This window comes from Dipteris shenzhenensis, chromosome 9, assembly GCF_047967505.1.
Source record: "Dipteris shenzhenensis isolate YYH24624 ecotype China chromosome 9, Dip_SZ_1.0, whole genome shotgun sequence".
Classification (NCBI taxonomy): Eukaryota; Viridiplantae; Streptophyta; class Polypodiopsida; order Gleicheniales; family Dipteridaceae; genus Dipteris; species Dipteris shenzhenensis.
This window is the reverse complement of record NC_141604.1, coordinates 962,365-974,590: the sequence shown is the minus strand read 5'-3', so window position 1 is coordinate 974,590 and position 12,226 is coordinate 962,365. Positions and strand designations below refer to the sequence as shown.

Here is a 12,226-nt window from a genome sequence, read left to right as displayed (position 1 = left end):
GAACAAAGTGCTGAGTATGTCTTCAAGAGACTTCCCTTTAGGAACTAAACTTTTATTGTTCTTTGAAAAATTAGTTGCAAGAAAGCAGGAAATAAAACAACAATGACATTTATGATTTCAAAAAAATTAGTGAATTACAATTACATATTGCAAGATCGGCCAACAATAGTTTAGTTTGTCCAGTTGACTATCAAGGCTTTCAATTTATTTTGTATTGTAGTCCACCATTTGATCCCTTGAGAGCATTGCATAAAAAAGTTGACTATTGCACCCAAGTTGGCTATCACACATGTGGTTGACTTGATTGAGCTAATTGATGATTTGGCCACATTATTGTATTAAGTTTTCTTTCTTTGGTGTGATTTTTTGAATTGACAATCAGCCTAATAGGGCCCCCCAGTTTGAATATATGTGTATTAATATATTTGTTTATGCGGGGGGAGGGTGCAATGTCTTATTAAGGTAAGCTGCGAGGCGATGTTTCGATTAACGTAGGATTATCAATGTCGCGCATCGATTAATCAGTCGGTAAGCTTCGATGGACCCTAGTGATTTGAGAAGTTTCGTAGCCGCGCGCCCTCAACGGGTATATGAGGGGGAAGGGGGGGGAGCGAGGCAGAGCGAGGGAGAGAGGGGGAGGGCGAGGGAGAGGGAGAGGGGAGGGCTGAGTAGAGAGGGGGAGGAAGAGGGGAGAGGAGAGGAAGGAAGGGGAGGGAGAGGGAAAGGGGAGAGGAGAGAAGAGCGAAGAAGGGAAGAGGAGAGGGAGAGGGAGGATATCGGAGAGGAGAGGGAGAGGGGAGCGGGTGAGAGCCGTGAGGAGGGTAGGTGAGGAGGGGAGAGGGTGTGGCTGAGAGTCGCGACGACGAAGAGGGAGAGTAGGAGTGTTTGAGGGAGTGATGGAGAGGAAGAGCTATGAGGGAAGGTAAGGGAGCGACGGAGAGCCGCGACGGCGGTAGAAGCTATGAGGGAGGCATTATCCTAGGTTAGTTTAATTGAAATGCTTGGGTTAATTAATTGAAATGAGAGAGAGAAATAGGACTTATAATCATTCCACATAGCACGGCAACATTGTGTACCATCCTATTATACTTTAGGCTCTTGAGTTTCGGACTTTCTTTTACCTTGCTTTCCCTTTAACATCAAGATTCTTGTTCAAACATAAAGAGTTTGAATACATCACATTTGTCATGACATCATTACAAGACACATTAGAAATCATTGAGTTATTCATAAACTTAGCATTTACCATACTATGAATGACCATCAAGTTGAACTTGTTTTTTCATGGAAGTCTGTTTGTTCAGCTTAAGAGTTCAAATAAATGTTAATATTTCACACTAGAAACGATAGATAAAATTATTCAAATATGTGAGCAATGATCAATGTAACACTTCCACAACAAAATTGCAATGTAAAAACTCATTGATACGTTAAGAGTCTATAATTTTAACATGATTGTACTTATTGGCACTTCAAAATTATGAATTGAAATGATGAAATTGGAGCAACACACATTGCCACAAATGCATCACGTAAGAGGTTAATTTATAAGCATCTCATGATGTATGTTCCTAATTCTTGAAGGGAGAAAGCCTCGAACAGATTGGAATATGGAAAGGCGATGCTATGGGAAGGAGGCATATGCTGAGGAAGGGCAAGGGATATTTATGTGGAGACACGGACACACAACGAACTCGAGGGAGGTCCTATGGAAAAAGAGAGAGAGAGAGAGAGAGAGACCTTGCGGCGCAAGCAAGCCGACAAAGCAAAGAATCCGTATACACAATATAATTAATAATAATAATAATAATAATAATTGCTCTTTTGCATGCCAGGCTCTGCTCGCGCTTCCTCCCATCGTAGCTGCTGCTTTGGGCTCTGCCTACCCCCCCTCTCATTCCTTTAGTATCCTGCCCTCTCGTTCCGCTTCCGGCATTCCTTCTCTATTTCCTGGAATTGCGAATTTTGGGTGCTCTCTGACTCTCCCATCTCCGGAATTCCATCCTCCCTTGCTTTGGCTCACCTCCACGATGACGCAGGCAGTGCACGCCCTCGTGCATTCCTACGCCCACTCCACTTCGCCTCTTGTCCAGCCCGATTTGTTGCCCAGCGCCAAGAAGAATTCTCTGGCTCCCTGCAGCCACTTTGTCTATCCGAGCCTCAGAGATCGTCAATTTATCGTCTCAAGTAAAAGAAACCTATCTCATGAACCTGGATTTTTATTGAAAAGAGGGCAAAGCAGATGTCCCCGCAATATAACTGCGGTGCTCGAGTTCGAGAAAAGCACAGGTGACATTTTGCAGACGGATGACGCAACGACAGAGGTTGCTTTCCCGCAGTCTTCGAAAGCAGGTAACGGGAAGCCGTTTTCCGCGAACGGATCATCTACAAAGCTGGGAGTCGCGGTACAGGAGACGAAGGACTCGGGAAACGGAAGTGCGTCTTCCTCAGGAATCGAAGTGGATGCTGTTTCTGAGGCAGAATTGAAGGAGAATGGTTTTAGGAGTACGAGAAGAACAAAGCTGGTGTGCACAATTGGACCAGCTTCTTGCCAGTTCGATCAGCTGGAAGCCCTGGCTAGCGGGGGAATGAACGTTGCTAGACTTAACATGTGCCATGGGACAAGAGAATGGCACCGCACTGTGATAAGAAACGTCCGCAAATTGAACATGGAAAAGGGTTACGCTGTTGCAATCATGATGGACACCGAAGGCAGCGAAATTCATATGGGGGATCTGGGAGGAGCTCCGTCGGCCAAAGCTGAGGTAATCTCTCGAATAATAAGCTGGTGGCGGGCTGTATCAATTAAGGGGTGCTACAATGTGAAGCCTGTGGGGTGCAATTGCGAAAAACCGAATCTCTTGAGACATTTAGTCTCTCCTTCCGCCCGAAATTTTATGTCCGTCTCCGCTTGCATGACCAGGATATCAAAGGGATATTTAATGCGCATGCTTGCAGCTTTCCTTTAGACCAGTTCACCTGCCCACCTCCTGTTAAAAACCTCTTCTTTGATGAACTTCCCAGCTGTAGTACAATGCAAACTTTGTAAGTAGTCGGCAAAACGTGCATCATCGTCCTGTGATGCTTCTTGTTTGCTTCCAAGTCCCTTTCGGGCCATGTAAATACGTATCCTTCCCCTTGTAGGATATCTCTGCTACATCAACTGTTAATGATGTGGAGATTTAAGAGTAGGTAAGGTAGACGGAGGGGTTCATTCTGTTTATCTTCGATATAAGACTTTGAGATCGGGTGCTTTATTGGAGAGAGCTTCTTGCAGCCATGCTATTTTCTAGAAAATTTGAAGGGGGGAGGGGGCCGTGAATTAAGTGAGGAGCAAGGGGAACGTGTGGGCCCTGGGGAAGGGGGATAGGATAGCAGTGGGTAGGGGACGAGAGAGAGAGAGAGAGAGAGAGAGAGAGAGAGAGATTATGATTTTAACATCTACTGTAGAACCAAACTGACTTATGGGACCAACGACAGTATCAGATTAGAGGAAACTCGTGTTGTACAGGCAGCAGGCTCGATCATGATTCGGTGCATAGAGCACATAGTATGCTCTGTAAAATGTCTGCTGCAAGCAAGACATACACTCCAGGTATTGGTTGCTATGTACACACTGATGATTGTGTTCATGAGACAGTAGAGGGCTTCTATTGACTGTTCTCTACGTCTTTCAAGTTTGATGCTCAGTCAACATAGAGGTCAGTCTTGCCAGAAAATGATAAGTAATCGAGCTTTATAATAAAGCTCGCACCCACAGTTCCCCATCATGAAGAGTAGTGGCTATGAAAAAGGCCACGACCTGGCTGAAGCGATTGTTTTTCGTTTCTTTCTCCTAAATGTTTGTAGTGAAGCGTCTTTCATTGTCCACTCTTGCAATCAATATTTACTTGAATCAAACAGATAGTAGTGCAAGAGTATTCACACTCTTGTAATCAATATCGAGGTGAATCAAATGCATAAAGGTGTAAAAGTGTGAGTACTCACAAGATGAAGTTCTTCAATGCTAAACTTTGCAGTGGTTGCTTTTATGTGCAATTCATTCAAGGTGGTAACCAAGTAAACAAAATGAGCCTCAAATGCCTGGGTGTTTACTCAAAAGCTCATTGTTTAGTAGTTGCTGAGATTATTTTGTTCAGGTTCATACATGTCATTTGAGAGAAACCCGCGTCAGCATGTAGTGAAAGTACTTGCTGATGGGTGCGGGGAGCAGGGGAGAGCCAAAGGGAGGCAGGGAAGGAAAATGTGGGCATTGCATTGGCAGGAGGAAGAGGAAGCGTAAGGGGCAGGGGCAGCTTGAAGAGGAAAGAAAAGGCTTGAGGATGGATAGTGGATGCAGATGGAGACCCAAAGTCCAACGGGATAAAAAGAAAGGAATAAACTAACCGACAGGCTTGGGCGACCTGGCATGCTTCCTCTGTGTCAAAATCATAAAACTTGAGAACTGGCCCTTGCCTTGCATTAAGTTGATCCGTTTCTCTCATCCACATCAACTTTTTCATTGCATTCATGTTCAACTTTGTGGTTGTGAGCCTTTTTTTCAAAAGTCTCTCTCCACTTATTTTAGGCCAGTTTGGCCACTTCCTATTCTCACGAGTTCTCTCTCTCTCTCTCTCTTTCTCTGTCTCTCTCTTTCTCTCTCTCTCTCCCCCTCCCTCTTTCCTCCCCCTTCCCAAATCAACTCGTCCCCCCTCTCTCTCTCATCCCTCCCAATCAACTTATCCCTCTAAGGGCAGTGATAATGAGTACTTGTACTCTGTTGTTTATTCCATAGTGTTCAACCTTGTGTTAGGTTTATCTTTCATCTTGGTCACATCAATCTTTTCATTGCATTTATGTTCAGATTTGTGGTTAGCTTCCCATGCTGTCACAAGCCAGCCACCTTTGGCATACATATTGACCAAGGCACTGCCCAAAAAAGAAGCCCTTTCTGAGACGTTTTTAGGCATTCTTGGATACTTTTTGGCCCCTTTCAGCCTAGCACAAGCCTTTAGTAGGCCACGAAGGTATACTTGCAACTTGGAATCCTGCTGACAGTAAGTGGTGTTAGCTGGCAAGGAAATGTTGGGCACCTTACGTGCCATGTGGGTTGCTCATACAGGAACCCGGTTCTGTAAACTTTCTGGAGTCTGCAATGTCTTGTTCTTAGCTAAGTATGCACTCGGTGAGATAAAGAAGCTTTTGTTGTCTCTTGGAAGGCAGATTTGGTTAAGTCTTGCCCATGGGTTGTGAACTTTGTGGTTATGCAGACTGTCGTGTCCAGCTTGTGAGAATTTTGTTTTGAAGACTAGGATGGATATTTTATTTGGCACAGAACTTGTTTTCCTTCTCTAGCTCACACTTCGTGTACACTGTATTCATGTTGTTACACGTTGGTATTGAGTGTTAGAAAAACAGGAGGAAAGAATCACTCCAACCTCCAGCCAAGATCTCTCCCGCTCTAGCAACACTCAACTCAGATAATTGATCACAGATACAATACTCACTCAGAGAAAACTTAGACAGAGAGAGAATATATTCATCCACCGGATGGTGGGCAGAAAACTGGCTCCAGGAGAGCTATACAAAACTCAGCCAAGTGCTGAGACAAACTGAAGGAACTCTCTCTGTCAGAAGATGCCAAATCTGAGTGCACAGCACAGCCTGAAACTGAGGCTTTCTGTCCTGCACTGGATGGCAAAATGAAGGGAAGTGTGGGCCTTTTATAGGCACTGCCCAGGCCTGCTGGTATGGCCGACCAGCAGGGTCGGTCCCCTGACTGGTGACCGACCAGATCAGTCTGGAAAACCGACCAGGGTCGGCCCTGGTCGGTGGCCCTGGTTGGGCCGACTGGCCCTGCCACAGGCCCCTATAAAAGGGTGCCCTGTGCAGCCAGTCCTTGCTTCTAGGAAGGCAAGGAGCCCCCCCCAAAATCTCTGCTGTTTGCTGAGTCTCTCTTTCCCATCCCTCCTTACTCTCACTGCCCCTTGTCCCCACAAAACGGGGGCTCACAGGTGGGAACAGTGAATCTCTAACACCCCCCCTCAATGTCACAACTATGGGCCAATCCCCATGCGTTTGATGAGGTGCTCCATCTGTTCTCGAGGGAGTGCCTTCGTGAAAAGGTCGGACAAATTGTCGGCGGTCGGGCAGTAGGTAAGCTCGATCACGTCGTCGATGATGAGCTCTCGAACAAAATGGTAATGAACTTCGATGTGTTTGGTCCGCGCATGGTACACTGGATTCTTGGCAATAGCTATGCAACTCTGATTGTCGCACATCAGCAATGTCGCATTCTCCTGACACACGTCCATGTCCTCCAGAATCCATCTCAGCCACAATGTCTCACAAGCTGCTGTACACGCGGCTCTGTACTCTGCCTCTGTAGATGAAAGGGACACTGTGGGTTGCTTCTTACTTAGCCAAGAGATGGCTCCAGATGCAAGTAAGAAACAATATCTAGTCGTCGATCTTCTGGTGTCAACATCACCTGCCCAATCACTGTCACAGAACCCGCCTAGTTCAATGCCTTTGGTGTAGCTGATCCCAAAAGTGCAAGTACCCTTCAGATACCTCAGCACTCGTAAACCTGCATTCCAATGATTCTTCCTGGGAGAAGCTCTGATACCATGTTAGAAAAACAGAAGGAAAGAATCACTCCAACCTCCAGCCAAGATCTCTCCCGCTCTAGCAACACTCAACTCAGATAATTGATCACAGATACAATACTCACTCAGAGAAAACTTAGACAGAGAGAGAATATATTCATCCACCGGATGGTGGGCAGAAAACTGGCTCCAGGAGAGCTATACAAAACTCAGCCAAGTGCTGAGACAAACTGAAGGAACTCTCTCGGTCAGAAGATGCCAAATCTGAGTGCACAGCACAGCCTGAAACTGAGGCTTTCTGTCCTGCACTGGATGGCAAAATGAAGGGAAGTGTGGGCCTTTTATAGGCACTGCCCAGGCCTGCTGGTATGGCCGACCAGCAGGGTCGGTCCCCTGACTGGTGACCGACCAGATCAGTCTGGAAAACCGACCAGGGTCGGCCCTGGTCGGTGGCCCTGGTTGGGCCGACTGGCCCTGCCACAGGCCCCTATAAAAGGGTGCCCTGTGCAGCCAGTCCTTGCTTCTAGGAAGGCAAGGAGCCCCCCCCAAAATCTCTGCTGTTTGCTGAGTCTCTCTTTCCCATCCCTCCTTACTCTCACTGCCCCTTGTCCCCACAAAACGGGGGCTCACAGGTGGGAACAGTGAATCTCTAACACCCCCCCTCAATGTCACAACTGTGGGCCAATCCCCATGCGTTTGATGAGGTGCTCCATCTGTTCTCGAGGGAGTGCCTTACTGAAAAGGTCGGACAAATTGTCGGCGGTCGGGCAGTAGGTAAGCTCGATCACGTCGTCGATGATGAGCTCTCGAACAAAATGGTAATGAACTTCGATGTGTTTGGTCCGCGCATGGTACACTGGATTCTTGGCAATAGCTATGCAACTCTGATTGTCGCACATCAGCACTGTCGCATTCTCCTGACACATGTCCATGTCCTCCAGAATCCATCTCAGCCACAATGTCTGACAAGCTGCTGTACACGCGGCTCTGTACTCTGCCTCTGTAGATGAAAGGGACACTGTGGGTTGCTTCTTACTTAGCCAAGAGATGGCTCCAGATGCAAGTAAGAAACAATATCTAGTCGTCGATCTTCTGGTGTCAACATCACCTGCCCAATCACTGTCACAGAACCCGCCTAGTTCAATGCCTTTGGTGTAGCTGATCCCAAAAGTGCAAGTACCCTTCAGATACCTCAGCACTCGTAAACCTGCATTCCAATGATTCTTCCTGGGAGAAGCTTTGATACCATATTAGAAAAACAGAAGGAAAGAATCACTCCAACCTCCAGCCAAGATCTCTCCCGCTCTAGCAACACTCAACTCAGATAATTGATCACAGATACAATACTCACTCAGAGAAAACTTAGACAGAGAGAGAATATATTCATCCACCGGATGGTGGGCAGAAAACTGGCTCCAGGAGAGCTATACAAAACTCAGCCAAGTGCTGAGACAAACTGAAGGAACTCTCTCTGTCAGAAGATGCCAAATCTGAGTGCACAGCACAGCCTGAAACTGAGGCTTTCTGTCCTGCACTGGATGGCAAAATGAAGGGAAGTGTGGGCCTTTTATAGGCACTGCCCAGGCCTGCTGGTATGGCCGACCAGCAGGGTCGGTCCCCTGACTGGTGACCGACCAGATCAGTCTGGAAAATCGACCAGGGTCGGCCCTGGTCGGTGGCCCTGGTTGGGCCGACTGGCCCTGCCACAGGCCCCTATAAAAGGGTGCCCTGTGCAGCCAGTCCTTGCTTCTAGGAAGGCAAGGAGCCCCCCCCAAAATCTCTGCTGTTTGCTGAGTCTCTCTTTCCCATCCCTCCTTACTCTCACTGCCCCTTGTCCCCACAAAACGGGGGCTCACAGGTGGGAACAGTGAATCTCTAACATTGAGTAGCATGAAGGTGTTTGTAAGTGGTACAGTGGAATGTGCCCTTGTTTCAATACATGAAGGTGAATTACGAATACAATGCCCGAACAACATTATGGGAGAGTAACTTAATCCTTGGCACAAAGCATTTGCTACCAACTAAGCAAGTGGCACTTGACGCGGTAGAATGAATCATGGTGCATAGGATCTTGGCAACATATGCACATCCACAACTATTCCCCCTGTAATTTCTTGAATGAACTCACTCTCCCGAGTAGAGGCATTGATCATCCAAGTAACTATATGGGCATCGGCAAATTATTGTGCATCTCAGTGGTGAGTAAGAAAGAAGAGTCAACCACTAAGTTGGGACCTGCAGAATTGACACGTATGGTGCTTCCAAGGAAGGACGTACACAAGTCCTCGGAATTACCCAATCCTTTGTGAGGTTCTTGCCCAATGTAGAATTAGTAATTCTGCAGTTCGCTCATTATGCAATGGGAAGAATAGAATGCACCATTGATCACTAGTCAGCCATTGTGAAGTTGGTATGCCTCGCAGATGGTCTATAAATGAAAGAAAGACTGCAGTAAGCTTTTCAATGTGTCAAGAACGTTCTTGGAGCACGGCTGAGCAACCATGGAGCCTGAACTTGAAGGCGATTCCATTGGATGTAGTCTGCATTGAGTCGGACATCTTGTAAGGAGTAATGGATGCAGGCACTATAGAGGCCCCAAAAGAATGCAAGAGAAGACCCAGGGAGGAGGAGCTGGCCAAAAATGGAGTGTCCCCACAAGTCCCTACTGAGTTTTCTGGTTATTTACTGGCTCAAGATGCGAGCATGTTGAGGACGCAGGAGCCCTGTGAAGAATGACTGGGAAAAGACTCTAGAGGAGCCAAAGAGAAGATTTCTTACCCCGGTCTGCCAACGAGGAGGCCAGAATCGCGAGTCAGAGATCAAGAAGCTTGACTACCAAGAAATACACCATGGAGCATTAGGATCCCTTGAGCCGCATACATAGCTTTTATCAAGTGTTGGTGAATGAGTACAATACCAATGAGGAGTATATTAATTACTTATTGTGTACCGTATGCAAAGCAGCCCAACAATTGTTCACCCAGTACCCAATGAACTACTTAAGAACCTAGGATCAAATAAAGGACTAGCTTCAGGGGTGATCTAGACCTCAGGCTTGTCGAAGTGGCAGGCTGCAGGTGGAAGGCGAGATTGATACCATGATTAGCATTGATGTGATCAAATGAACTGTTGACATTGCTCCATGGAGGAGACTTCTGGCTGTTTGGAAGTGCCTTGTAGCAGCTTAAATCAAAACAATACTTTTCATATGTGATCTGTGCAAAATATTTCTTACAAAGGTACATGTATGTGTGCATCATGTCTGATGTGGCATTTATGTGCAGAAGACATTTACATAACTTTAAGGACACGGCTTCAGGAGAAGAAAATCTGATTTGGAATAAACAAATAAAAATGAACTAATTAAAAAATAATGATAATAAACAAATAATCTATTTTAAATTTGAAATAAATAAATAAATAATGAACCAATTAAAAGATAATGATAACAATTGTTTCCTTGTGTAGGCATTGGTGTTTCATTTGTTTTCTTATATGTACATTGGTTTATCTTTGTTCCTTTGTGTCAGCACATTAGTTGTCTCTTCTGCTTCTACAATTTAAATTTTGTGATGGAAATTTAACCAAAAACCTAGGAAGCTACTTGAAAGAGGTGTTGGAACATCGAAACAAGGTACTGGGTCTAGCACACAAGCCAGCCCAACAAGGACTCACTTTGTAATATATTTTTCATTGGTTGTAAGGGAGCACTATTAGTTGATAGTGATCGCCAGTCCCATATATCCTGAAGGGTCTCACAGTGGGCTACAAGCATATCATATCATATCAACTTGTATACAACTTGTTTGATTTCCCTTCGGAATGCAACTTTTCTGGGGAGAAATTGAACCTGGATTTGGTGAAGTATGTCCAAGATGGCAGACATATGAAGAATTCTGTGTGAGTTGAACTTCCTGTACAGGGCAATTCCAATTGAATTTTCTTACTTTCTCTTGCCATCCTTTTCTTTTTAATATTCTTGATCTGCATCAATGCATTATAAAGGGAAATGACTCTAATTATCTTACTTCATGCATGCACTTTATATTCATGAAGATGAAGAACTTCATGGGTTTATTTTTTCTTCTCTTTGATTTTCTCTTTTATTTTCTATGTAGATTTTTGGTCTTTAGAACAACAAAAAATCTAAATTTGTATGATTCTAGTCTTACAAAGGTATATCATATCATATCATCTCTCTCTCTCTCTCTCTCTCTCTCTCTCTCAAAAGGCCTCAAAAGACAAACAAAAGCAAGACGCTATCATCTAGTTGGTGGCAAGACATTCAGAGATGGTTCCAAAGATGGAGAGTAACATCCTACCTGGAGATGTCATCCGGGGAAATGGATGAGAAGGCATTTCATAAAGCTTTGTCGGGAATATTGCAGCAAAAATGGCAATCAGCAAAAATGCCCTTCACCTCCGGAGTGCCGACAGAAACTCAGTACGAAGACTTTGTATAAATGGATGCTCAAGTATGTGTGGGTGTGTGGATTTGTATGTGTGAGAGCATATTTTTATACTATGGTCTATACCCACTGTTGGGCGCTGATGACGTCAGTGGGGATGTCATAGTAGCTAGTCCCTGCTATGCATGATGGAGTTTATGGTTTTCAACCTTGTGAGTGACTCTCATGAGATTGAAACTGCACTATGTTGTGTTTTTAGAGGATGAGTTTGGGAATGTTCCTGGATTCATCTAGGTATAAGTATGAGTACTATTGTACGCATGTCAATCCCATTTATTGGGACACCTACTCCAAGGAGGAAGAAAATGCACAAAAATACATAACTATGCCCATACCTGCAAATGCAAGGAGAAGCATTGCACTCATCCGCACCCGATCACACTCTGGAGATAGAGAAAGGCGTTTGGGGAGATGTCTCAAGGGAACAAAGATTTTGCAAGCTGTGTGACCAAGAACAAGTAGAGACAGAAGCACATGTCCTCCTTACATGCACACGGTATGCCTGCATAAAGAGGGACTTTAACAATTTACAGAGGAACACGACACCCTAGCAAGCTTGCTCTCACATAGCCATATAGCCACTCTTGGTAACTATTGCCAAGGTTCTTAAATATTGTGAATGTTGTATTACTCAATGTATTTCAAAATAATTGTTCTCCCCCCCTTCCATAAAAGGAAGGAGACACTTGTATCGTGACTTTTATGGGTCCCATGGGTCGGTATTTCGGCCCCCAGAGGACAATAATACATTCTTCTTCTTCTTCTTCTTCTTCTTCTTCTTCTTCTCTCTCTCTCTCTCCATCTGCTCCTCCCTTCTGTCCCCGTCTGCTCCGCCCTCCCCTCTCGCTCTTCCTCCATGTGCGCCCCCACCTAGTGCCCAGCTTCTCCCGGCCCTGTTTCTTTTCCCACTCCTCCCGCCTATATTCTTCCGCTCCTCCCGTCTGCTGTAGTAACAGCAGCACAGCACAGCAGCGGCACACCAGCAAAGGGTGGTGCCCAGGACCAGGTGGCGGCGGCTCAACAGCAGCCCATTTTTGAAGTCTAGGTCACGCGGGAGGGGGCAGTTCTTTTTTTGCAGGTCATCAGCCTAAGAGAGGCACAAGAACAACCTATCTTTAGCTCCCATGCTGAGTTGAGCCCTGGGCTTAGTCTGGGGTGTAAGAGACAACA

At 45.6% G+C, this 12,226-nt stretch overlaps 1 protein-coding gene across 1 annotated transcript in view; it reads left to right on the top strand.

The window, feature by feature from the left end:
* The first annotated feature begins 1,844 nt into the window (after positions 1-1,844).
* The window catches only part of LOC147898048 (pyruvate kinase isozyme A, chloroplastic-like), a 115,989-nt gene continuing 105,607 nt past the window's right edge, over positions 1,845-12,226 (top strand). The window contains exon 1 of the mRNA XM_087378988.1: positions 1,845-2,765. Within this exon, the coding sequence (XP_087235114.1) occupies positions 2,031-2,765 (735 nt within the window). The 5' untranslated portion in view covers positions 1,845-2,030. The remainder of the gene's footprint in view (positions 2,766-12,226) is intronic.